The 27,552-nt window shown below is 46.7% G+C and overlaps 2 protein-coding genes across 10 annotated transcripts in view; one reads left to right on the top strand and one right to left on the bottom strand.

Moving 5' to 3' along the window:
* The first annotated feature begins 514 nt into the window (after positions 1–514).
* LOC118093172 (zinc finger protein 586) lies at positions 515–14,904 on the top strand. Of its 5 annotated transcripts, none has more exons than XM_035132065.2 (6): positions 515–746; positions 2,985–3,501; positions 3,684–3,795; positions 4,445–4,527; positions 4,792–4,918; positions 6,557–14,904. In XM_035132065.2, exons 2-6 carry the CDS (start codon positions 3,085–3,087, stop codon positions 7,771–7,773), a joined length of 1,956 nt encoding a protein of 651 aa, XP_034987956.2. In that variant the 5' UTR covers positions 515–746; positions 2,985–3,084; the 3' UTR covers positions 7,774–14,904. The 5 variants fall into 5 exon arrangements, with proteins under 5 accessions (XP_034987956.2, XP_034987954.2, XP_034987952.2 ...); XM_035132063.2 differs by having other exon boundaries at positions 3,684–3,810; positions 6,560–14,904; XM_035132061.2 differs by having other exon boundaries at positions 3,684–3,810.
* A 1,259-nt stretch (positions 14,905–16,163) lies between these two features.
* The window catches only part of RBPMS2 (RNA binding protein, mRNA processing factor 2), a 47,645-nt gene continuing 36,256 nt past the window's right edge, over positions 16,164–27,552 (bottom strand). The window contains exons 6-9 of one of the 5 annotated variants that reach the window (XR_009558525.1): positions 26,848–26,993; positions 23,894–24,124; positions 19,563–19,630; positions 16,164–17,535 (exon numbers count right to left, since the gene is read on the bottom strand). Coding sequence is in view for 1 of the 5 variants with exons in the window: in XM_035131079.2 (XP_034986970.1) it covers positions 19,568–19,630; positions 26,848–26,993 (209 nt within the window). In the remaining 4 variants the exon portion in view is untranslated. Of the gene's footprint in view, positions 17,536–19,562; positions 24,125–26,847; positions 26,994–27,552 lie in introns of those variants that run through there. The other 4 variants (XR_009558524.1, XR_009558527.1, XM_035131079.2 and 1 more) reach the window with 4 other exon arrangements.

The following is a 27,552-nucleotide window of genomic DNA, read 5'->3' as shown; positions in this document are numbered from 1 at the left end:
TCCTGCATTGCAGGGGGCAGGACTAGATGATCCTCAGGGTCCCAATTCTATGATGTGCATCGGAATCTGCTGCCTCTCTGGATCCTGCTGCCAGAAGAGCTTGCCTCATTTTGCCTCACGGGTGGGCCAGCCCTGCTTCCACCCACCATCTCAGCCTGCTGCATGCATCTCCTCCCTCCATCGCCTTGCACAAGCCAAACGCCCCATTCCCCCACGTGGGTTGCGGGATAGCAAGGGCGTTCAGGAAGGGCAACCGGCACGGGAAATAACGATAAAAGAAACGCGGCGGCGCCTCTCCAGGTTCCTATCGGACTCCCCGCCTGGCGCGCATCAAGAAGCACCACCTGCCCAGCGCGCATTGCTTGCTTGCGTTTTGGATGCTCCACGGAGAGGATTTGTTGCGGGGCACTCAAAGGGTTAAATCCGGGTTTCCCAAACTTGGGTCACCAGCTGATTTTTGGACTACAACTCCCATCATCCCTAGCTAGCAGGACCAGTGGTCGGGGATGACGGGAACAGTCCAAAAACAGTTCGAGACCCAAATTTGGGAAACACTGGGTTAAATGAATCGAGTCGGATTCCTAGAGAGAATTTATTTTATGGGGGGGGAAGGGAGGAAGTGAACCCTGGAGCAAAGCCAGCCCCACCCATGGACGCCTCTTCCTGCCCTGTTTCTTCCAGGAGCGGAAAGTGGCCCCTTGGCTTCCGTAGGCGCTGCAGCGGCGCCTCCTTCCTTCTGCGATCTGGTGAGCCTCCGCCCTTGTGCGTTTGGGGAAAGGGGAGCCTAGGGGCTACAGGGAACGGTGGGTGAGTGAGTAGGGGGGTCCTGATTCTGGAAAAGGTGCCCAGGCTCAAACCCTGCAGAGAGAAGGCTTCCTTTGCTTGATTGCTGTTATATTCCACCTTTCCACCAAGGAGCGCAAGGTGGAGTACATGGACCGCCCTCTCTGCAGCGATGGCTGTGGGCTGGATTCCTGTATTGCAGTGGGTTGCACTAGACGACCCTCCGTGTCTCTTCCAACTCTCAATGAATCTGTGGCTGCTGCAACGCATCATACGTAGGGCTGGCTCTGAAAGCGGCTCAGAAATTTCAGCTGCGCAGAATTCGGCAGCTGGGTTGCTCACTGGGGCTGCTGCTATTGTTGTTGTTGTTGTTGTTGTTGCTATTGTTGCTATTGTTGTTGTTGTTGTTGTTGTTGTTGTTGCTATTGTTGCTATTGTTGTTGTTGTTGTTGTTGTTGCTGCTATTGTTGCTGTTGTTGTTGTTGTTGTTGTTGTTGTTGTTAATATTAATATTATTAGCTGCCCATCTGACTGGGTTGCCCCAGCCACTCTGGGCAGCTCCCAACAAAATATTAAAAACACAATAAAACATCAACCATTAAAAACTTCCCTGGACAGGGCAGCCTTCAGATGTCTTTTGAACAGCCGGTTGGAGCATATTACACTGATCCTGGCTCAACTGCACTAGCTGCCACCGTTCCTGGGCCCAATTCAAAGTCCTGGTTCTGACCTATAAAAACTTAAAACAGCTCAGGACTGCAATACGGTACTTCAAGGACTGCCTCTCCCCAAAGGAACTTCCCCAGATCCTGTGATCATAATCTGAAGTCCAGAGAGATCTGGAGGGCAGCAACATGGGAAAGGGCTTTTTCTACACTGGTTTCCCTCTTTTAGGATGCTCTCCCCAGGGAAGCTAATCTGATGTCTTCGGTTACATATCTTAAGGTACTGGGAAAACACATTCCTCTTCTCTCAGGCCTTTGGCTAATTAAATAATCTGTGGCTTTTGAATGTGCTTGTGGGAGAGGCTTATTGGTTTGGTTCTGTTCTTGTTTTATTATGCATTTTGTGTGGTTGTTGTTTTTCGTACTTTTATTTTGTGAACTACCGCGTGATCTTCAGGTGAAGGGTGTTATATAAATAAAATAAACCCTGTGGGGTAGGTTAGCTTGAGAGACAAGGACTGGCCCCAAGGCCACCCAGTGAGATTTATATGGCTGCGTTTGGACCCTGGGCTCTCAGGTGCTAGTCCAGTGCTCTTACCAGTACACCACATTGAGTTGTGTTTGGAGGTTCGGGACATAGAAGGCCTGAGAAGAGCAAGCAAGACCCTTGCCCCATTTCACAGCAGGGCAGCTGGCCCATCCAGGACCCCCCTCCCCATTCTAACTTGAATCAATTAATGATAGCTGTACTTCTGTTAGAATTAGTGCCTCCCTTGACCAGGTGCCAACTCTCCTTCCTTTGTCCCAGTCTTGTGTTCATTTATGCGTTGCTTCACGTGGCGACATTGTGCTGGGGAAGGGGGTGGGGATGGGCCGCAGAAGCGTGCGGTGAAATAATTAAAAGAAATGGGGAGAAAGACATTGAGAGGAAAACAGGAGAGGGAGAGAAAACTCCCCATTCCTGATGGACACAAAAGTTTGGGAGCGGTGTCTGGCTACTGTTGTGAACAGGATACTTCAATGCGTCAGAAGTGGGGAGCCAAATGTGGCCTCTCTATGGCCCTCAGGACTCACCCCAGACCACACCCCTTCCTCAGCCACACCCCTTAGCAGCCCTAGTCAAATGGAGAGACTATTGCCACCACAGAAAGGTCCAAGGTGGGAGGAAGCGGGGAACGCTCCATCTTCTGGCCCTCAATGCTTTAATCTAAGTGCAAGAACCTCCTCTCAAGATGTTCATTTAAAAATCTCAGCCTCCCCTTTCCACCTCCCTTTCTTCCTACCAGTAGAAGTATTACCGGTTGGCAGCTGGACTAGTGCAACAGGTTCTGCACCTTTTGAACCTCAGTCAGAATGAGGGCTTTAATCTATAGCCCTCAAGTGAAGGAATTCTTCCTCATCCCAGCCTGTGTCTCACAATATGCATTCACTGCCTTTCGTTTTGGTACAAGACATGGTTGCTCCTGAGCTTATGGGAAATCTCCCTGCCTTGGCAAAGTAATAATGCACTTACAGAATGATGTCTTGGCTTTGCAGGCCTTGGTAACGGCACCAATTAGGGCCATCTTTACCTCAAGGCAAAAACTGGGAGGAGGGAAAAGCAATCCTCTTGCAGGAAGAGGAGCACCAATCCAAGATGGGCAAGAAGGATTTAGCCGGCCCCAAAGAAGGAAGAGGCCGCCTCAATGCCATCAGGAATAGGAGCAGTGGGGGATCCTGGGGAAGAACGGTGGTGCAGAAGACCCCGGGAGAGGACACAAGTAGCTCAGTTGTATGGTGCCAACGCTTCCGGCGGTATCGCTACCAGGATGACAAGGGGCCCAGAGAGGTTTGCAGCCAGCTCCACCATCTTTGCCGCCTATGGCTGAAGCCGGAGCAGCGCACAAAGAGTCAGATTCTGGACTTGGTGATCCTGGAGCAGTTCCTGACCATCCTTCCAGCGGAGATGGAGCGCTGGGTCAGAGAATGTGGAGCCGAGACCAGTTCCCAGGCAGTGGCCCTGGCAGAAGGTTTTCTCCTCAGTCAAGCAGATAAGCAGCAGAAAGAGCAGCAGGTGAGGGCATTTCATCCTGGCAGTTCAGGAATGTGAGAGAGGAGACTCTAAAACTCCCCACTAATTGTCTTATCTCTTTTGGGAAATCATCCAAGGAGGGATGACCCCAAACCTTTGCTTCTGATCATACTTTTTCTAAGCCTTCTCCTGTTCTGTGTCTTTGCTTCTCATTGCTGTTTCAGGAGCTGGAACTGCTTGCAGAAGTGGGCTCTGGGTTCCCCGAGACAGAGGAGGCTCCATCAGATATCAGACACAGTCCACCAGGAAGAGGGGTCATGCAGGAGACCAACAGAGGTACCACCTTACAGTGTAAGGATTAATGGGGCATAATTCAATTGGGTCTGCCCCTATTTATTATGCAAGAAATCCCTAGCGTGCCTCAAGTTTTTGACGATATTTTGATTGCAGCCAAGAGCTCCACCCCACCCCCAACAACTGAAATGGGTGCCGACATCCAAAATCCATTCAGTGGAAAATATATGGGCCTTGCTTACATGTTTCGCTAATCCAAGCCATGGCTTAGTGCAGCTCTGGAGAACCTTAGGACTTCTGGATGGTGCATGGCTAATAGCCAAGGATGATGGGATTTGTAGTGCAGCAACAATTGGAAGAACAAAGGTTCCCCACACCTGACACAGTATGAGGCTGGTAGTTGGGGAGATCATGATTGCTTTGCTTCTCTCTGGTCGTTTTGCTGCTGTGGTCCACTGAGGTGAGCTCAGCCGTGGCTTGGCTTAGCATGGCGTCCAAACTTTGGTTCCTAGTTTAGCTCTCTGCAGAGGAACTATGTTATAATCAGTGCCTCCTGCCCATTTGCATCACACCATGGTTTGGCCTATCACGATGTGGGAAGCAGGCCTTTGTAATGCCCATGTGTACTTGGACATGCATTGCTTATTCTACTAGCTTCCCACTATCTTTCTTTGTGTGTGTGTTTTTATAGATAATGGAATGGTGCCAGAAAAACATGCTCAGCCATCTCGACTTTGTGGTAGATGGGAAATGGCTTCTGTGCGACCTAAACAGGTAGGGGCAAGACTCCCTGCAGAGACAAAAGGAGAAGCTTGGTTTTCTCTGTTCCCCCTGGTCACATTTCTGGACCTTGATGAATCTTTCTCTTTCTGTTTGTGTCTCTCAAAGCTGTCCACTAGGAAATCTATGAATGCAACTCGTGAAAGATGTAAATCCTGCAAGATAATAGACATCTTCCCCACTGCACCTCTGCCATAACTGGCCTTTTGGATATTTCTGTCTTATCTATGAGGAGGAAATGTTTTCTTTTTCTTTCAGGGCCTGGTGACCTTTGAGGAGGTAGCTTTGAATTTCTCTAAAGAAGAGTGGGCTCTGCTGAATCCTGACCAGAGAGCTCTGCACAAGCAAGTCATGGAGGAGAGCTGTGCACTCGTTGCCTCTCTTGGTAAGGCTGCCTAGTTCAAGGCTGGGGAATTTGTGGCTCTGCAGACGTTTTTGGACTCATAACTCCCATCAGCCCAAGTCAATATGGGCAAGGCTGATGAGAGTTAAGAGCCCCTAGATGATGAAAACACCTCTTTCCATTTCTTAACATGTTTTGGCACAGTTCTTGCCATTCAGCATCTCAGCTCCCCTTCACCCGGTCTAGTGGGACATACCAGTATTTTTATTTACTAAAGCATTGATATCCTGCATTTCCATTTAACTGAAATCACAAAGGGGATCACTGGGGAACAAAAATTTTGTTGCATTGACACCTGCAATTGATTAGACATGAATACGCAATGTTAAAACCACAGCATAGTGGAAACAACTTTTTGGTCAACATCAGGTCATTGGACAGTGGGGCCGTAATAAATGAAATATAGACCAGAGCCATTCTAGAATTGCATTAGCCTAACAGAACCACATTGTCATTGTTTACTGCCTAAAAGTCAACAGTAAAAAAGAGAGAGGAGGGAGTCATATGTCCCTAGGGAACAGGTTGCACAGCTTTGGTGTCGCTGCTGAGGAAGCTCTGCTGCACAAAATAATTGAGGGTATAATGTAAGGGGGTGGGGAACTTCAGGTCAGGGGGCAAATGCAGCCCTCTAGACCTCTCTGTCTGGCTCCAGAGCTCTCCTCAGACCATGCACCTCACTGGACCCTCTTTGTGCCACAGGTGTTTTTGCCTGGCCGGAATGTGTCCTTGAACTCTGATAATACCTCTTGCCTGGATGGAGGGCGGAGAAGGATGTGTGAGTCTCTGTGTAGAAACCAGGTCAAATTTACATTGTTTGCTCCACCCACTTTTGCCTCTGGCTCCGCCCACCACCGGCATGCTGCCCAGAAGAGAATGCGACACTCGATCTGGAAAAGGTTTTCCCACCTCAGGAACAGTTTCTTCTCTAGAGCGATTTTGGCCTTAAATGGAAAACCTGGACTTTGAAGTCATCTTATTTTACTTGTTATTTGTATTATATTTACTGTTTTTAATTAGGTTTTGTAATTTTGGATTATGCGGAATGCTTTATCTGAGTGGATGTAGCAACCGAGTAATTTGTCCCGCAAGGGGACAATGACAATAAAGATATCTTATCTTGTAACAGGAGTGGGGAAGTGTCTTTCGTTGCCACCATCCACATTACAGATTAGCTAGTAAAAAATCAAGCTGTACATTCGCCACAAAATAGATATGAGTCTGCCTCGGCCACATTTGGACCATCTCAAAATCCAATGTGGCTTGAATATGAAACAGTCCAACACACTGGCCTCTGGTGCTTCAAAAGACTTGTGGATATTTTTCTGATGAGTTTATACAGTCTCGTAGTCTCCCTCAAGGTTCCCATCTGCACTATTCATTTAAAGCCCATGAGAAGGGCAGGCAAGAATCAGGCCCAATGGCCAGTATACTGTTCCCCACCCCTTGTTCTACACCACACCAGCAGTCAGTCAATACTAGATAGAAGAGGTTGGAAAAGAACTGCCTCCCACCTAAGTATTTTCAGCTCTTCTTTTATCAGAAGAGTTATCTGACATGTTTGGGTGATATGAGACTCCTGGCCTAACTCAGATTCTTATCAGTTCCCTGTTTTTGTTCTAGAAGGTGACATCCAAGATATGGAGAATGAGGGAGCACTGCGTGAGAGTCAGTCCTTCGCTTCAAAAGCCAGTGGCTGCTATGAAATTGCAACCCAAGAGGAAAGAAACAAAACCAGCAACTGTCCTGTGTCTCCAAACAGATCTGATTCGAACCCAAACCGTGAAGCTCGTGGCAAAATCCACGCAGAGGAGCAACCATTTAAATGCCAGGAGTGCGGGAAGAACTTTGGTTGGAGGTCACAACTCAATAGGCACCAAAAAATGCACACAGGGGAGAAGCCATACAAATGCTTGCAGTGTGGAAAGAGTTTCAGGCAGAACTTTCACCTCACTTCCCATCTAAAAATCCACAGAGGGGAGAAACCGCATGAATGCTTGGATTGTGGGAAGAGCTTCAGTCAGAGGAATGACCTCGCTTCTCATCAGAGAATCCACACAGGGGAGAAACCATATAAATGCTTGGAGTGTGGGAAGGGCTTCCGTTCGAGCACCAGCCTGACTTGTCATTTAAGGACTCACACAAGGGAGAAACCGTATAAATGCCTGGAGTGCGGTCGCAGCTTTGGCCAGAGCTCATACCTAAGTAAACACAAAAGAATTCATACGGGGGAGAAACCATATAAATGTCTGGAGTGTGACATGAGCTTTAGTCATAATTCATCCCTCACATACCATCAAAGAAATCACACTGGCGAGAAACCGTATCGGTGCTTGGAGTGTGGAATGAGATTCAGTCAGAGTTCGGCCCTCATGTACCATCAAAGAATTCACACAGGGGAGAAACCATATCAGTGCTTGGAGTGCGGAAAGAGCTTCCGGGTCAGACCAAGCCTCACTTCTCATCAAAGAATACACACAGGGGAGAAACCTTACAAATGTTTGGAGTGTGGAAAGAGCTTCCGTTTGAGCACAAGTCTCACTACTCACCAAAGAACTCACACAGGGGAGAAACCTTACAAATGTTTGGAGTGTGGAAAGAGCTTCAGTGTGAGGAAAAGCCTCACCTCTCACCAAAGAACTCACACGAGGGAGAAGCCACGCAGATGCATCAAGCAGGGGTGGGGAGCCTGCGGCAATTCAGATGTTGTACCCCCAACTTCCGCCAGCGCCAGCCATCATGGCCAACAGTCACCGATGATGGGGGTTGTAGACCAACAACATTTGGAAGGCCCCAGATCCCCTGTCCCTAGCTCTCAGGGTAAGAAAGAGTTTCATTAAGTATCACAGGGCTCACTCAAGGGAGAAACCAATAGACATTCTTTGAGTATGGAACAAGATTAATATCAATAAAGCCAATATTTTAAACTTGAGAAGCGTTGTATAAGTGAATGTCACAGGAGCCCTATTTTTGTACCCTATATATATGAGAGAGAGAGAGAGATTAGGAAGTAATTATGTATACAGATGTGTCCACAAGGAATTGAAACTGAAAATAGCTTTTTATGTTCCTTTTTTTCAGATACAAGTCAGTTCTGAAAACAAGAACTGTAGGATTATGCATTATCCCTTATAAGCACATAAAACAGTATTAGTATATTTGTCTAACAAGTCTCCCTATCACCATGTTCAAATAACATTTATGGACTCTGTGCCACAAAATTTCCCATGTGTCCTGTGGGATTCCCCCCCCCCCCAATACTTTGAGCCCATTTTACCATTTAATCTGTTAACTTTTTCTGGCCCACTATCCTATTTTAAGAGCAACTTGTAGATTTTTGATGATCTGTTAGTACCAGTCTTCATAATTAATTCTTCAAATGTTGTAAAATGTCTTAGGTTGTGATCCTAACCCCTGGCCTACACTTCTGGTGAAGGTTAGGATCCAGTAGATGTTCCTGTGGGCTGACAGGGTCCCACCACTATGGAGGTCCCTGCTGTAGGCACAGAGAGCAGAGCAGAGGCAATGCCACCATCATCTCAAGGAAATGGCTATTATGCCTGGTCCAGCTCCCAGAAAGGGGCCTGATGTGGACATCTCTTCTGTGACAGAAAAAGGAGAAGGTATACCCATCATCACCCTGGCTAGTATAAACTGCAAGGCTTCAAATAAGGTGGTGGCATAAGCTGCTTCTCCCTGGGCAGAGATTGGATTGATCTCTGCAGTGTCAATTTGCTCAGTGATCCAATTAATGCAATTTGCAATACATAATATAACGCAATACAGATGACAGCTTTTTTTTCTTTTTATCCCGCACATTTCTCCACTTTATTTCTTGGCTTTTTCTTGTTCTAAACAATTTTTGATAAGACACTTATCATTTGTTAATTTGCTGAGTCAGTATCTCAGTTGATAAATGTTGAAATGAAGTGAAAAATCTTCAGGCAATTTGGCCTGAAACAGATACAGCTTCTCACATTGTTTTTTAAGATTTCCAGTTGCCATTTGTTTGTTTGTGTGTGTGTGTGTGTTTGTGTGTGTGTGTGTGTGTGTGTGTGTGTGTGTGTGTGTGTTGCTCTTATTTGTTAATCTTATGGGATCAGATCACCACCACAGATACCCTATAATCTTTTTTTTCCTGGAATCTGCTGCCATTTATATCCATATTTTCTGCTTTTACTTTATTCAATGCATATTACACTAAACATCCAGATTCAGTTGCAAGTTTCACTAATTCTGTTAAAGATCGTATAGGTTCTGTAAATGTTAAAACTATATATTAAACATAAGAATATGAGTCCCTCCCAATTTCTGTTCATCTTTGCACCTCTTTTTATTTTATTCTCTTACTGTAATTGCTAATGTTTCCAGAGCTAGAATGTATAAAGAAGTAGAGAAGGGACAACAACCTTGTCTTTTTCCTTTTATATACATAATGACCTATAGGCCACAGGTATTCCCAGGCAGCAAAATGAATTGGAGGTTGCAGTTCTTATTTTATTACTAGCATAGAACCCTAGAGTTGGAAGAGACCACGAGGACCATCCAGTCCAACCCCCTGCCAAGCAGGAAACACCATCAAAGCATTCCTGACAGATGGCTGTCAAGTCTCTGCTTAAAGACCTCCAAAGAAGGAGACTCCACACTCCTTGGCAGCAAATTCCATTGTCGAACAGCTCTTACTTGAGCAAAATCCAGGGGATTTGTTTTTCTCCTTTGAAAAAAGGCTGCATTCCCATGCAGTTTAATGACGTTTCTCAACTTGAGGCCCAATCGAGGCCTTCATAATGGGGCTTACACGGACATTTGGAAATTGCTGCATAAACGTTGCAGAACTGAATTTTAAGATCAGAAGAGTGAGAAAGAGACAGTTGTGTTCATTACTATTTGATAATATGCTTGTACATGTGTAAAGGTAAAAAATGTAAAGGACACCTGGACGGTTAAGTCCAGTCAAAGGCAACTATGGGGTTGCAACACTCATCTCGCTTTTCAGGCCGAGAGAGCCACCGTTTGTCCACAGACAGCTTTCCAGGTAATGTGGCTAGCAGGACTAAACTGCTTCTGGCACAATGGAACACTGTGACGGAAACCAGAGTGCACAGATACGCCATTTACCTTCCCGCTGGAGCACTACCTATTTATCCACTTGCACTGGCATGCTTTCGAACTGCTAGGTTGGCAGGAGCTGGGACAGAGCAATGCGAGTTAACTGTGTCATGGGAATTCGAACTGCCTACCTTCCAATCGGCAAGCCTTCTATACGCATGTGTGTATGTTTGTGTATACACACACACACACCACCTCTCATGCCCCCACTACCCACTACTCAGGCCTTCATTTAACAACATACGGTACTTCTTAGTTCTTGGATTGCTGAACTGAGACTTTCCCCTAGATGGTGCCATAGCCATGTTCAGAATTCTCGTAAAACCAGGAAAACCAAAATGCCTTCATCAGGGCGGCCAACTTTTCATACCAAGTGGGCTGCATGGGCATAGCCTGAGGGGAGCAGTGCATCCCAAATCCTAAAAAATGATTGAAAAGCATTTAAAAGACTCAATTAACTGAGGTTTTGCGCCCCCCCCCGCAAAAGTTTGTCTCCCCCTAACAAAAGCCAGCCCTCTGTAATGTCCGCTTTGGGGGGGTGTATTTTTACACATGATCTTTTTGCCCCACCCAACAAGAATCCTGGCTACAGCTATGATGGGCCAGAGTAGTTATTCGACATGGAGCCCCCGGGCAGCACACTGTCTTGTCACACCAGTGGTGGGTGGGAGCGAGACCATATTTGAAATCTAACCCAGCCCTCCTGCCACCTTCCCAAAGCGGGCTAAGCAAGGAGCTGGGCTTTGGGAAGGAGGCATAACGCCTCTGACAGGGTCCTAGAGTCCTTCTTCCTCCTCTGGAAAGATCATTGCTCTGCCAACTCATGCCTCTGGCTCACCACTAGAATGTGGCTCCCAGAAAGCTCCCCATGGGGCGATATGGCCCTTGACCCCAAAATTTTCCCCAACCCTGGTTTAAGGGAATAACAACTTACAGCTGACCATGTTGTGTCTGTTTTTAGAAGGGGGAGATTCTGTCTTCAAAAACAGACACCCATTGTGCTATATGGAGTTTGCCTCCCAACAAGCTGGTTATGAACACACCAGATTAAGACAGAATCTGCTCTGCCTGTCAACATAGCTGCGTGTGTGCATATACACACACAGACAGAAAGACAGACAGACACACACACACACAGGTTTATTGCAGTGAGCTTCTGCTGCTGCTATGACCTACTTTGATTATTATGAAGGATGTGTGCGCACATGCGCAAGACCCCTTTGCAAGCACGGGGCGTGTGAATTATTCATGCTCAGCCCATGTTAATGCAGGATTTAAACAATCTCGTCTATAATTCAGAGGGCAGGGTGCTCCCACGGTTGGCTCTAGTGGTCCCCAGGGGTCATTCACGCTTAGGTGAGCAAAGCTGAGTACTGTGGCTGGTTTTGACAGACAGGAGCGGAGGGGGAAACGATTCAGCAGGAATCAATGCAGAGACTGAGCAGGTGCTTGTGGGGAGAGAAGCCACTGGAGTAAAAAGAAAGGAAGTGGGAGGCAACATTTTCAGGGATAGGGAACCTGTGGCCCTCCAGGTATCGTGCGTCTACAACAGGCACCCCCAAACTTTGGCCCTCCAGATGTTTTGGCCTACAACTCCCATGATCCGTAGCTAACAGGACTAGTGGTCAGGGATGATGGGAATTGTAGTCCAAAACATCTGGAGGGCCGAAGTTTGGGGGTGCCTGGTCTACAACACCTATCATCCTTGACCTCCAGCTGTGCTAGCTGATTCAGTGATGGCAACTGGAGTTCAACAACAGCCACAGGTACCCCACCTGTGTGAAGGGACAGAGGGTGTAACCATTGCTCAGCAGAAGAACATATGCTCTAGGCACCTTCAGTTAAAAGCACAAGGGAGCAGGTATAGGAGATTTCTGCCCAAGACCCTGAAGAGCTGTTGTTGCTTAAGAGTCTGCAGACAATGCCTAGATGGGCAAAGAAGCTGGTAAGGGTAAAAGGTAAAGGACCCCTGGATGGTTAAGTCCAGTCAAAGACTATGATGGGGTTGTGGTGCTCATCTTGCTTTCAGGCCGAGGGAGCTGGCGTTTGTCCACAGACAGCTTTCCGGGTCATGTGGCCAGCAGGACTAAAACTGCTTCCGACGCGATGGAAACCAGAGTGCACGGAAACACTGTTTACCTTCCTGCCACATCGGTATCTATTTATCTACTTGCACTGGCATGCTTTCGAACTGCTAGGTTGGCAGGAGCTGGGACAGAGCAATGGGAACTCACCCTGTTGCGGGGATTCAGACCGCTGACCTGATCGGCAAGCCCAAGAGGCTCAGTGGTTTAGAGCAGTGCTCCCCAACCTTTTTATCGCCGCGGACCAGTCAACGTTTGATAATTTTACTGCGGCCCGCTGAGGGGGGGCGTTGATTGTTTCGTGGCCCGCTGAGGGGGGGGGCATTGATTATTTATATTTTATTTAGATTGTTTTGATTTAATAATTTTAATTTAATTGTATTTAATGTTCCTTGGGCGGACCGGTACCAATTGATCCACGGACCGGTACCGGTCCGTGGCCCGGGGGTTGAGGACCACTGGTTTAGAGCACAGCGCCACCAGCTGGCATAAGTTGTCTTGCATATATGGGATGGGCTTGGCTCTAGTACATAACATGTTCCAACTGCAAATGTCCCCCATTTGACTACTGCTAGCATCAACAGGTAAGGCTGGGGAAAATACCTGTCATACTCCAGAGTGCTGCCACCACTCAATGCAGGCAATGCTGAGACTAATAACACATGCCAGGTACAGGACAGCTTCCTAGAAACCAAAGGGCAGCCAAGTCGATTTCTTGAAGGAGCTTTGTCAGGAAAGGTGACCCACAGACTATAGTTCACTCCTTCCAATATAGCCCTTATTTCATAACACAGGCAGAATAAATGGAGACCTCCATGTTCCATGGTTTGTACTTTCATTTTTTTAAAAAAATGTTCTCATGCCCAAATAATCTGGAGCAGGTGTGGGGAACCCTTGGCCTTCCAGATGTTGCTTGAGCTCTTTGGAGGAAAAGTGAGATATAAATGCAATAAATCATCACCATCATCATCCCTAGTCATCATTGGATGTCCCTCACTGACACACAAGATCAAGTGAAACCAAAAGCTAGACACGTTGCTCTAGCTCCAAGAAGAAGACCATCACCACTCAGAAAAAAATATTTTTTGCCTTTCTGGCAAAAGCCTAGCACTGTAAGATGGCAGGTGGCAAGTCAATTATGGCTCAGGATTGCAATACCTCAAGGACTGCTTCTCCATATGAACCTATTCAGACCCTGCAACATGAAAACGGGTCTGTTCTGCAGTGGCTGCCCCTTTGTGAAATGCTCTCCCCAGGGAGGTTTGGCTAGTACCTTCATTATGCACCTTTAGTCACTAGGCGAAAAACATTCCTCTTCAATCAGGCTTTTGGCTGAGTAGCACCATATACTTCTTTTGAATATGTTTGTGGAAGGGGTTATTGGGCTGTGTGTTGTTTTTTGGTTCCTATTTTTATTATGCATTTTGTGCTTTTATATTGCATTTTATGTTGTCAACTGCCTTGAGATATATTAATAATTTCCCTTCTGTTTGCTTACACACAGATCATGGAAGGTCTTTGCCAGAAAAGGGCCTGTTCTTAGATACGACTTGGGATTTTTGCTCCAATTGCTGCCTTGCCTTCCTCTCATAAGCAATGATGTCCCTCTGGCTTCAGATTTAGCAAAAGGGTAGGGAATGTGGAGAAGATAACCAAAAGTTAGAGAGAGGTTTAACTAGGGGCCCTTGGCAAGGAATCATAGAATTGGAAGAAACCACAAGGGCCATCCAGTCCAACCCCCTGCCAAGCAGGAAACCTGTCAAGCAGGAGTTGTATGGGCAGTGCCCCCTGAAAAGAAAAAGCCACTTTACCACAGTAGAAATTAGAAATTATTACTACATTTTACACAATCCAGGTAATTGAAACGTCCAGAGGGAGGGCAAGGAGAGGATGAAAGGCAAAAAAATAAAATAAAAAATTGTGTGGCTTTGTGCCATGGTGCGAGGAGGACAGGAAGCTTTTTCCATGCCTGATTTCGCTGCAATAGCAGTGCTATGTCGCCATCTTCCCATAGTCAGAAAGGTGATTTTTTACACCCTGTGCCTATGGCAGGGACTCTGCCAACAGCAGCAAGGGTAAGGGGGCAGATGGAGAGGCCACCTCCCAGCAGCCAAGAAGGAATACAGCCAAAGTCAAGATCAGCCAGCCTACACCAGACAGCAGGGTTGCAAGCCCAGGTCTCATCAAACACAGCCAGAAGAATCCAGTGACCGATGCTTCCGATAACATGGAGAATACATAGATGTCTGGGTTTGAATGTTGAAATAGTTTGTATCTGGAAGAGACAATGTCTGCTTTGTGCTTTCTTCTCCGTGTATGGATTTGGGAAAGGGGCCGTGTAGTTTTACCTGCATTTGCGGAAACACCTCCACCCTGCCTGCAACCTCCCCTCCCTAGTCCTGCCCACTAGGGAGACACCTGCACTGCAGGAAGGGGGAAGGGGAAGAGTTATTTGGTGCTGGGGAGAATGTCGCTTGGCTGAGCAGTCGTTTCAACATGAACGGTTTACTTATCATTTATTCATGAAAACAGTCCCTGCCTTTTGGTGACGGCGGAGCATCTTGCCCCTCTAATGGAACAGGTGCATCCACACAGCAGGCAAAAAGGGAAGACCATTCACCCCTCCAGAGGTGCCAAATTGGTGGGCAGCGTAAGAGAGGAGGCCCTTGGTCATGGCAGCTTGGGCTTCGATGCAAGCACACCACAAAGCAAAGAGGACAGGGACAGCAGATGACTGGGGACGTGTCAGGCGGCTATAAAACACAAAAGTGGGATTCATTCAAGGAAAGGGCAGGTATGAGAATTTATCATATGGCTAGGCTCTGCGGTGGTTAAGTGTCCATTCAGACTGCCAGGGCAGAAGACAAGGAGCCCGAACGGCACGTGGAACCAGAGCCAACAACAGGCAGAGGCAACTAATTCCAGTTTAGTCCCCATCATTTTCCCTGCTGAGTACTACAAAGGCAACACAGAGATGAAGGAAGAAGCCGAGAGCCAGAGCCACTCACTGGATGGCTGTTAGGTAGATGTTTTGGCAGGCAGGTGGAGGCTGGCTACGTTCCAACCATGCAGAAGTGAGGCCCAGTTCTCAACAAAGCGCCTAAGCCTGGATCTAGGTGTTACCCCATGTAAAATTCTCTCCATATCAAAAACTAGGGACTTTCCCCCTATAACACAGCAGTTTTCTACATGACAGGACTCTGATACAAGGGGCATTGAGTCACACAAGCAGAGTCTGAAATGGTGTAGCACAGACCACCAAATCAGCAAGACCAAATGTCTATTTAGTCCAGCATCCTTTTGTGCCAAAAGGAAGCTCACAAGCAGGGCATTTCCAGCAACTGGTAGTTCAGAGGTACACAGCTTCAGTTCCTAGAGATAGGGACAGAAAGATTTATGTGCTGAACATACTGCCGTTTTGTGCGTTTCCTCTAATAACATTTGCGCTTGACCAGGAGAAATGCTCAAGCAGTGATACCGATGCAGAATAGAATGTCCCTATTTTCATCTGAGAAATGTTGGAGGGTGTGATATCGACACATGTTCCTGCCCAAATTGCCTCTGCTGTATGCTTCCCTCCGTGGCCTAGCAAGTCTGTCCTACTCAGAGGTGTACCACCACAGTGAGGATGAGGAATGAGGGGTGAGGGAGACAGATGCACAACATCCAGCATACATATATACATTTAATAGTCATGCCTTCCAAGATTCCTTGGAAATGTAGTTTGTTAAGGGTGCTGAGAGTTGTCAGGAGACGCTGTTCCCTTCAGAGCTACAATTCATAGAGCTCCCTGGGAAGAGGGTCTGATTGTCACTTTGCATAGGAGTCTTCTGGCAACTCTCAGCACCCTTAAACTACACTTCCCAGCATTCTTTGCGAGAAGTTATGGGTGCTAAAGTGGTAGGATAGAACTTTGAAGGTGTGGCACAAATGTAACCCCATGCCACATTTCCAAAACAGGACAGGCTTGTGAGCACTATAAGTCAATAACCACATTCCACCCCTGCCCCCACCGCACTAAAGAGTCAACACACCACTGAGTACAATTCATATATTATCCAGTTTCACATTCTCATAGGATATAGCAACTTATTTCTCAAGAATCTTAATACAAGCGAGACAGCCATGGTCCAATAATACTTAAAGCACTTCCAAATACCAAGCAATAAAATGTTAACGAAAATTGCACAACTTCTTGTTACTATGCCTGACTGAATCAGTTACAGAAAAAGTCTTTTTCTCTTCAAGCTTTTAACTAAACATTTAACTTATCATACAGATTACAGTTTCTCTTTAATAATAATTAATTGCACAAAAACCACAAAATCTTTTATGATGCATAAATACTTCCTTATTACACATGGTACAAAAATACTCGTACATCTTTGTTCGGTATTCCCATAAGGATGGCTGATTATTTGGCAAGACTGGATTCTCTCCAATCAGAGGGATGTGGAAAAAAAGGTTAAATATTTTACAGCTGTTCTATATATAGAAGTCTGACTGAAAACAAACACAAAAACAACCCTGACTTTTAACTGGAGAAGGGCAAATGGACAAGAAACCCAGTGCATTGTACTTTTGAGAAGAAACTTTTTTTTTCTTTTTCAAATTCTAGTCAAAGCAGAAATTGGAAAGGGAAAACTGGAGGAAAAAGAAAGCCAAGGGGATTTTTTTTGGGGGGGGGAGGGCAAAAACTAGGATAGTGTTTTCCAGAAGCAAAGTCTTCACAGAAGCAAGATGAAAAACTTCAGTGATCAATAGCTAGGCCAAGACCCGTTGCTATGGTTACACAAATGCTAGAACAAAAACAAGCTTTGCACACTCACACACGCACACACCCAAGTTAAAGTGTTTTAAATTCATGCCAGAAAACATGCAAAACTGATTGTCTTTCACTTCCTCCAGCGGAACTGCATAAACAATGTTTAGGATAAGAAGGCCCTGGATATTGCACTGTACACACAGCTAGACCACGTTTTTGTGCCAGGAACCCAGCTGGAAACCAGAAAAAAAACGAGAAGAGAAAAGAGAAAAAGGGTCTGTCACCAAAACTGAGTCTCTCCAACTGGGCCTCAGCGTAGCAGGAGGAGAAACTCAGAAATGGAAGTTTGGTATGAGTTAGTGGAGGGCAAGACAGGCAGGCAGGCAGGAAGGAAGGCAAGAGAGAACACAGACCATGCAGAGTCCACTGAGTTGGGTGAGGGGGTGGGCAGTTTATGTTCACAGTCCTGGACAGGAAAGCCCACATCTTTGTTCACAAGAAGGACAAGTTACTGCAGTTGAGCACCTTGCTGGTGCCCACAGGAAGGGCTTGGAAGGAAGGTTTCCAGCGATCCAGATAACTTCATCCCTGGCACATCACTCCATGGAGAGACAAAGGGGGGAAACGTGGACCAAGAGGCAGCTCTTGAAAAAGCAAGGGAGAGAGCATTGCTGAGAACACCCTTCATCTAAGCCCCACTATGATGCAAGGAGGGTAGCTTCCACCCCCATCCTCCCTTATCATTGCTTGTTTGCCCAGAGAGGAGACCAGACTTCAAAAAAAATATGAGATCTGTAGTGTAGTGACCGAATTATAAATAGAGGCATCTCCTTACAGGGAACACCAGTCAAAACTGTGTTAAAATACGATAATTGGTGGACGTAACCTAAGCTCATGGGCCTTACATGAGTTTTAGAATAAACAGCAGTCACTAAGCAGTTGGCTCCTACCTCTCTCGCCCTGACCTAGCCACTGTGATCACCTCCATTATTGTAACTCATTCTATGTGGGGATGCCCTTGAGACCGACCCAGGAACTCCAGCAGGTGCAGAATGCCGTGGCAAGACTCCTTACGGGGTCCTCGCTGCGGGATCACATTCACCCAGTGCTATACCAGCTGCCACTGGCTCCCAGTGGAGTACAGGATCAGGTTTAAGGTGGTGGTTTTAACCTTTAATGCCCTATACAGCCTAGGACCCTCATACCTATGGGACCACCTCTCCTGGTATGTCCCATGGAGGACCTTACGGTCTTCAAATAAAAACATCTTGGAGATCCCGAGCCACAGGGAGGTTAGGCTGGCCTCGACCAGAGCCAGGGCTTTTTTGGCCGTGGCCCCGATCTGGTGGAATGCTCTATCACAAGAGACTAGAGCCCTGCGGGACTTGGCATCTTTCTGCAGGGCCTGCAAGACAGAGCTCTTCTGCCAGGCCTTTGGACAAAGCACAGTCTGACCCCCTCTCTCCTTCTGTAATCCTCATAGAACTGTAACCCAATGGCTGCCATTAATTTGATTCTGAATTGATTTTAGAATGTATTTTAATTAATTGTGTGATTTTATGTACACTGTGCTATTTTTACTTGTTAGCCGCTCTGAGCCCGGCTTTCACCAGGGAGGGTGGGATACAAATAATTTTATTTATTTATTTATTTATTTATTTATTTATTTATTTATTTATTATTAGGGCAGACAAAAGGCTCCTACCTCATCCATTTTACCTACTGAAGACCAGCAGTTGAACCTTACTTCAAACACTGTAACCAGGACAGAATCCTCTACCCCAGACCCCAAGGGTCTACCCCAGGCATCCCCAAACTGCGGCCCTCCAGATGTTTTGGCCTACAACTCCTATGATCCCTAGCTTACAGGACCAGTGGTCAGGGATGATGGGAATTGTAGTCCAAAACATCTGGAGGGCCGAAGTTTGGGGGTGCCTGGTCTAACCTAAAGAGTAACATTACTATTGTCGCTATTTAGTAAATTTATATACCGCCCTTCATCCAAGGATCACACGGTGGTTTGCAACATAAACAAAATAGATAACACAGTAAGAAAAAGACAATACCCCCCTAACCAGGGAGTGTGCCACCTCTCCCACTTCATGCCATAACATCTAGAAGCACCTGCAACATCAGCCAGCATTAATCACATTGTTCACATGACAGGTGCTTCTGAACATTATGACTGAAGGGGGGCAGTGGGACCTGCCATGCGGGAGTCTTGCTTTCACTGGTATTCCCATGTGTGGGCAATAATATGTAACCCTCCAATTCCAGAGTTACATTAAGGCTGTAGTGTAGCTCTGGAAGTGTAGCTCTGACGAGCTGTCTCTGCTTGCTTGCATTGTTGGGGGCTTTTCCCAATTGTCTGACAATGGGAGGAGGCTGGCCAGGCTGCATTACTGTCACCAGCTCAAGAGAATGTATTTGACTTGTTGGTTGATTCCATGTCTCCCTGTCTCCTGCACCATATATTTCCATGCATCTACCACCTGAGGCAGCAGCCTCACTCACTCGGCCTAATAGTAGGGCCGGCTCTGCTGCCAATTTAAAACTGTTATGCCCAGTGTCTGGTTTATCTAACAAAGTTCATTATACGGGGTGTCCAACTATCCGATCCCCACTTTCTAATATGAGATTTTGAGCCAAGTCATCCAAGCCAGATACTCACTAAAACTAACAGAACTGACGAGACTTCCATCCTTGCTGGGTAGCTTCAGAGGGAGGATACCAGCGCATCTAGAAGAGAATGACAGAGTATGATAGAGGAGGGGAAAATGTCAGTGCATCCAAGGCAGGTAAAGTAGTGCTCCCAAAAACTCTACGTAAGCTACTTCTCTTAGGTTGCTCATTATTCCTCAAGATCCTCTGGAAAACAGGACTGCCACTCTTTTCTGGCAGCATGTATTGCTCCCTTCAACCTTCTGAATAATTGACACAGGGAGACATACTCAAGCTTGCTAAGCCTGTAACATTAGTAAGGTCCCATAATGTCTTCTCTGCTCCTACCCCTCCAAGGCAACTGATACATCTTTTCTCAACTCCTAGTTCTAGGGAAGTTTATGCCTTGGAGGCCACGTTTGATGAATGACCGGCAGGGCTGTAGATTTTGCCACAAAAATGACATAGTGGCAACAATGGCTGTCTTAAGAGTCACCCTACAACTCACGTGCCACTTTCCTGCCCCATATTACAACTCTGCAATGATGCTTTAAAGGTAAAGGGACCCCTGACCATTAGGTCCAGTCGTGACCGACTCTGGGGTTGCGCGCTCATCTCGCATTATTGGCCGAGGGAGCCAGCGTATAGCTTCCAGGTCATGTGGCCAGCATGACAAAGCCGCTTCTGGCAAACCAGAGCGGCACACGGAAATGCTGTTTACCTTCCCGCTGTAGCGGTTCCTATTTATCTACTTGCATTTTGACGTGCTTTCGAACTGCTAGGTTGGCAGGAGCTGGGACCAAGCAACGGGAGCTCACCCCGTCACAGGGATTCGAACCGCCGACCTTCTGATCAGCAAGCCCTAGGCTCAGTGGTTTAACCACAGCTCCACCTGGGTCCCAGATGATGTTTTACTCCTTGGCTGTTCCTTGCCATCACAACCATCACATGCTCCAACTGTCCACATTTATCAGAGCTGGTTCTTCTCGTCTGGAACCAAGTCTCTGGTAAATAAATGTTCCTATTTGAGATTTTAAAAATAGATCCCTTCCAACCTCTCCTGCTTCCCAAACAACTTAACCACCTAGTCAACATGACCAGCCACATTTCAAGTTGCAGCTATTTTACAAGTACAACCACTGGTAGAGTAAGATGTGGTGGTTTTTAAAGTTCTGTTAAAAAACAAAATAAAAAAAAACTTACAACGTTTATTACAATGACTAAACTGTTGCAGATAGCCTTCTCTTGCACACGAGACACACCTACTCCAGAATTCGGTGCAGAGGAGGCTGCTTCAGAGTAAAAAAATAAAGCAAGCAGAAAAAGGAGCCTGAAAATGTGCGGTAGTGTGCGAGGCTTGTGCGCAGGGACCCTTTGTGTGAGAATAGTGAGGTATCAAATGTACATGAGCCCCTATTTTGACACCTGCAAAATGCTGAGAAGTTTTGGGACTAGGGCAACTTAACAGGGGAGAAGAGGTAACATCTGGACTGCTGCAGCAGCGTTTGGTCCAGAAGTAACCCAACAACCATGACCTGAAAAAGCAACGATGGGGGACCTGTGGGCATCCAGTCATTGCCGGATTACAATTCCCATCATCCCTGACAATTGGGCCATGATAGCTGGGGCAGCCTAGGACATCTGAGCGGCCGCATGTTGCCCATCCCCAAGCTAAAGCAAATGGAATTTATCACTGCACAGGAACCAAGAGGAACAGACCTTTGAGGATTCATGAAGGCAGTTGCAATTGGACCTTTGCCCTCCTCCTAAGGCATAATAGTAAGACCAATGTGAATATAATTAGTAATATATGTGCTCCACCCAATAATGCAGTTGCAGGGGAGTCCTTGAAGGTCCAACTCCCATTTTAACGCTAGGAATCCAGAGCTAGAGCATTCAGCAGCCTCTGCTTAAAGACCTTTCGCAACTTAGGCTATATCCACAACATACATTTTAAGTACTCTTAAATTATACCCACTGTAACAATAATGGCTTCCCCCAAAGAATCCTGGGAACTGAAGTCTGTTATGGGTGTCAAGACTTGGGTGACCCCCCCCCCACAGAACTACAATTCCCACTACCCTCAACAACTACAGTTCCTAGGTTTCTTCAGGGGAAGCCATAACAGTTAAGAGTGATGTAAGAGTGCTTCAAATATACATTGTGGATGTGATGTAATATAAAAGTTGTTCAGGAGGATTAACACACCTTTGTACTGGTACTACCAGATACACTATAATTTATATGAAAAATCTGCTGCCAATATTAACATCTGGGGGACTGGACTTCTTACTCCCTCCAACATCTGCACAGTCTGTCAGTATGGCTTGCTCTGCAGCAAGCCTGCCAACCTCAATTTTTTCTTACCATTATCCTTCCCTGTAAGTTAAAAGTTGCATTTAGTTCTCCCACCTGATAGCCAGCAGGATTGTCATGTTTTGTATTTCTGCCCTTCCACAAACTCCCACCACTCCCAAGCTGTAGCTAAAGCATTTCCCAGATTCCTACATCCATCTCCCCCGCACATCTGGAATTAGTTTTGTTCCTTCTGCTCAACAACTGAGTGGAAACAGGAAGTTTCCCTGGCCGGGCTGTGCAGTGCTCTTTAACCCTGGAAAGAAAACCCCCAGTCACTAGATCTGCAGGATCCTGCCAGGAGAGATGCAGCTGCCCAAGGTCCACATACAACCCAATGGAAGGGCAAGAGGCTGGCTCTATGTCTGTGCTAAGATGACAATTGTGTATCTGGTGGCTGCTTTGAGATCTCTGTTGACCAGACTGAGAGCATTGGCGGAATGGGCGGTTCTCTCCAGAGTCTCTTTAGTAAGCCAGCTGCTTCTATATATGGGCTGTGTACATATTACCAGCTTCAAAAAGGCAGCTAAGATGTTTTTTTTCTCAATTTGGACCATAGCTGGCTTGGTGGGGGGACACACATCAAAACACAATTATTCAATATGCAATGACAGGGAAGATACAGGATACATATGGACTGTGGCTAACAGTCCATATCATGAGGGATACATGACTCTACTCAATTGATCACACTTGCACATGAGTAAGCAACTGTGAAGCAGCACACTTTTTAAAAAAGATGCCTGCATCACCTTTAGAGGTATCGCATGATAAAGGGAGATGTCGTATAAGACTGTTGCTCTCATCCTCTAATGTGAGTTCTTATGAAATCTGTGAAGTTTCAAAAATCTGCATGTCAGATCACCATAACCCTTTGGTTTAGTAAACACTGCAGCCCTTATTTCCACCTAGGGAAGGGAGAGAATTCAGTTCAGCTAGCATTTGAAGCCTAACTTTCGTAACTCATGCTCCCTTGAAACAATATGGGAACTGAAATTCAGCAATGCTTCAAAACTTCCACTTCTCCGAAGTCTGCAATTCAGCTCCTCAGCTAAGCAACATGTACAAAATGGGGTAAAATGTGCACAAGAGTACATGTATCTGTGAAAACATATGAACAAAAATGCATTATTATTATTATTAATAAGGGAAATGGTTTTCAAGATGTGCAGTATGCAAATTGGATTAAAAATGTATATATTAGGATAAATTCCCTTTTTATATATATATAAAAATTGCACTGATGCGGAAATGTGAACTCAGATTTAAGACTGGAAAAACAGGAGAAACCACAATTAACCAATTTGTCCAACCCTACTTCCACCCTCTCCAACATCTTCCCTTTCCTATGAAGTTCTATGACATGACATAGGCAGCAACCGTATCAGACTGGAGTGAAGGAGTAAAAGAACAAAATTATATTAAAGGAAATCAGAATTTTTTTTACATTTGGAAAGTGTGAAGAAGGATATTCTGGACTCCTGTCAAGGATGGGTCCTCCCTTCCTTGACAGAGTCCATAGCGTGACTGATGTGTGTGTGTGCACCAGTTGGCTGTGCGGGGGAAATTAAATCCGTGTGTGCTGCTGCTACAACTACAATCTCAACCCCCCTCCCACCACGTGACTGTGGTGAGTGCAAAAAGGTGGCAGGGAGCCCCACCCCGCTCAACAGCACCGTGTGGCAGGCCTGCCACCCGCTGAGGCTCCTCCCCTCCCACAGGCAGGACCAATCCATCCCTGCTCAGTGGGGCCACTTTCAACACAAGGGGTGCCATGCTGTGGTGCCATGTCATGTGTGCCAAGTTGGCAATAGGTGGGTTAGAGAAATACCTGGCATTTCATCCTGCCTGGGCTTTTGGTGGGTGGATAGCGTGGAGGCCCATGCACTGGCTTGCCAAGGAAGAGATGGGGGCAGAAAAATAATAAAAAAAAGAAGCTTGCGGAAAACCCCGTTGTGCCCAAAATGGCAGAGAGATGATGTTTACCTTACCAGCCTTTTTCCAGAGACGGGACCCACCATCCTTAAAGGCTTCTAGGAATGAAGCTGTTGTACAGCCACTCCACTCTAGCAGGGGCAAGCCAGAACTATGGTGTCCCACACCTCCAGGGCCAGCCTTGAGCTTCAGGGCTGGCCTGCGTAGGCATCCTGGCAGCAGGTCACTGAAGACATCAAAGGAGGGATCATTTCAACCACCAGTTGGCCGCTGTGGGAGCCCCTTGGGGGGGGAAGGGGGCAAGAGGCATTTTGTTGGCAGCTGCCACTAATCATGACAACCTGCAGCATTGTAGAAATGTCCTGCCAGGAGATTTGGTGGGATGGGGAAGGGGGTGGGTGGAATCAGCATTCGGGGGCCAACACAGAATCCGTAGTCATCTCTGTTCAAACCACTAGAACAACCCGTCTAGAGGCTCTTTTCTTCTTGGGCTGCAAGAAGGGCTACAGAGGAACATTTCTTGCATTGTCATTTGTTAGTTCATTCGGCTAAGGAGGGAGTGGAGAACCTGTGGTCTGCCAGAAGTTAATGAACTCAAACTCCCATCAGCCCCAGCCAGCAAGGCAAATGTTCAGGGGTGACTTGACTTGCAGCACAACCACCTGTGGGGATGTGGCCACAGGTTTCCCACCCCAGAAATGAAGTGGTGTGTTTTAGTAGAGGGAAACATTGGTACTGGAGACACTCCAGCAAGTCTGTAGTCATTGGCAGTTTCCCACTTTTCATGTACCTTTCTACAAAGCAGCTTCTCTGCATAACTCTTTCCCACAGCCCAGGAGCAATTCTGACTAGGGTTGAGCTGAAAGCAAAGGAATGGGAGGACTTACAAGTGCCTCCATGGCGATTGCACTGGAAGGGTGCATGTGTTCAGTGCAAGGACAAATTCTTTCCGAATTGGCTGTGTTTGTCCTTAGCGGCAGCAGAAAGTGGATCAATCTGGTGTCTAGATGGGGCTTAACTGCATTTTACTTTCCTCCACTTGTTCCAGGCATGGTCAGTGTGTTAAAGCTCCATGTCTGAGTGACCCACTTTTTTACTCTGGAGCTTCCCCTGCAAAAAACTGCTCTTTAAAGCTCAACTGGAACAAACAGCACTCTGTGGAAAACCCAAATTGAAATTTGCTCCAATTGAGTGCTAAAAAGTGGGGTTTTGTGAGGAAAGCTCCAGGGTGAAAAAAATAGAGAGCTCGGACACAGGTAAGTCTTGAAACAACATCTCATCATTCACTATAAGATTCCTGGCTGCCTGGGATTTGACTTGTGACTAAGACAGACGATGATACAGTTGTTAGAAAAATGCCCCATAAGCTGCCAGAGATGGGAGCAAGCATTTAAGAGAGAGGGTCTTTATTGTCCCCAACAAAGATGCATCACTTTGGGGAGACTACAGTATTCACCCTTGTTGTGTTACGTGGAACTGCAACAAAACACCTCATCTGGCTGCTTTAACTACATAGGCAGAAGGGCTTAGCAAGTATCTCCTGGTTAGGCTTCCTTCCAACAGCTGTCAGCAAACTTCTCCCATCCTTAGCATTCACACACTAGTCTTCCAGTCTCATGTATTCGGTGGAATGCTGTGCTGACAGTTGTTTAGTAAGGAGGGGCGAAGTAATGTTTAACTCTATAAAAGCTTTATGAGTAACACATTCATTCATTTCAAAGGACGAGTTGCTGGGTTCATTCCAGGGAAATGATCTACCCAAGTGGATAGAAGGGGTGAGGGGAAAACACCACTGTTCTGAGCTCCCCCTTTTGCAGGAGTAGCGAAGCATCACATCCAACACTGTCCCTGGCTGATATCCTGCATCAGGCACAGGATTCTCCCAGTCAGGAGGCACTCAACTTTTGAACACACTGCCTGCACAAGCCATACAATGTAGTCAAATGCATTTATTATATTAGAGATCATAAATTTTGACACACTTGGTGTAGAAACATCACACACACAGAAAGAGTTGCACACTAGGGAGGCGCAAGCACATTAAAGAGTCACATGGAGGGGATTTGGCCTGTGTAAAGCAATGCATTCTAGAATTCCCCTAGATTTTGGGATCCCTTATGGAGGGAGAAAAGAGACAGGGTGCTATGCTATTCTATGGGAGGCAATGCAAGAGCATCGGGAGACTGTAGAGCAAAAAGGCTGACATCTATTTCCCCTTTATCAAAGAGGCTATACTAATTCAATCGAATGCAAGCCATTAGCTTGGACAAAGATAGAGGGCTTTGGCTCTCTGCACTATGTAGTCCTTATTGGGACAGCCTCCAGCAGTACAGCAACACAGCAAAACACTTCCCAGTCCTTTCAGTGTTTCTATCTGCATCTCATCTTCCTCACTTCAATGCTTTCAAATTCTAGGCCAGGTCCTTTTCATGAACTCTACATAGCAGACCAACACAAGTCTTCTTCCCCTTCCCTACCACTGCACTGAGAGGGACTAGAGCAGGCATCCCCAAACTTCGGCCCTCCAGATGTTTTGGACTACAATTCCCATCTTCCCTGACCACTGGTCCTGTTAGCTTGGGATCATGGGAGTTGTAGGCGAGGACATCTGGAGGGCCGCAGTTTGGGGATGCCTGGACTAGACCACCTATTTTAATGCAGATCTGCCACTCTTGTAGACTACTAGCAGTTGAAGGGCTTAGGGTACAGGATTCTCTAAGGGATAGCTTTTCCTTTGAGACAGCTCCTCTGTCACCAAATTGGGCTCTCCTGGTACTTGGTCCTTCTCCGCTGATTCCCAAAGCAAGCCAGTACGTATTGTCTGGGTGAGCAGCGGAGGGCAATTTAGTAACCTTATCAAACCCCAAACAGGCTCCAGGTCCTGCATATCCCTGCAGTTGCAACGACAGGATCAAGGTGCAGGCTATTCTGTTGGAGCTGGAGGGGGAAGGAGACAGATTCCTGCTCATCAAAAAAAAGGGGGGGTGGCGGCATTATGGACTCACCTGAGCATGAAGTGCAGCAGCAGCGGCAGCAGCTGGGTATGTGAAAGCAGCATGTGGGATGGCAGGGGTTAACTCCGTGGTGTAGAGTGGGTAGGGAGCCCATGCCTCTGGAGATGCTGGGATCAGGGTTGCTCCAGTCAGGTCATCTAGACATGAGGGAGCAACAGCACGTCACTCAAGACATGGATGGAGAGAGGAAAATAAACCAAGCAGGCTGGGTTGTGTAGGGGCAGCAGCACCTCTGGCGGAAAGAGCAGCAAGGTTAAGATGCAAATACACACACCTGCTCCACATCTCATAAGTCCAGCTCAGGACCAAAGGGCTTCCACCCAGTGGTACCCATCCATCCAAACAGCCCTGTTCAAGCATCTCACAGAGGTGTGTGCACACAGGTGCCTCCTACCCCACACTCAAAGACGAGGGATGAATCTAGGGCAGCCGTCCCCCCTGGCCTGTTTGCTTCCAGGTGCTTCTGCACTCCAGCTTCCATCACTGGTCACACTGGGTGGGGCTAATGGGAGCTGGGCCCAGCTGCACTGGGAGGTTGGGCTCCAATTCTTTCAGATACTGTCCCCTCCATGTGCAGCAGATGTAGGTGTTTTGCTAAGGGTTGCTTCACATGGGTTTAAACACACAACAAAAACAAGAGAGTTGTGCATAGGCATAGCTGCCACATTCATACCAAGGCATACATAGATTTTAACC

Source organism: Zootoca vivipara, chromosome 14 (assembly GCF_963506605.1).
Source record: "Zootoca vivipara chromosome 14, rZooViv1.1, whole genome shotgun sequence".
In the NCBI taxonomy this organism is placed as follows: Eukaryota; Metazoa; Chordata; class Lepidosauria; order Squamata; family Lacertidae; genus Zootoca; species Zootoca vivipara.
Note: the sequence above shows the minus strand (reverse complement) of the source record. Positions and strands in the feature narration are given on the sequence as shown.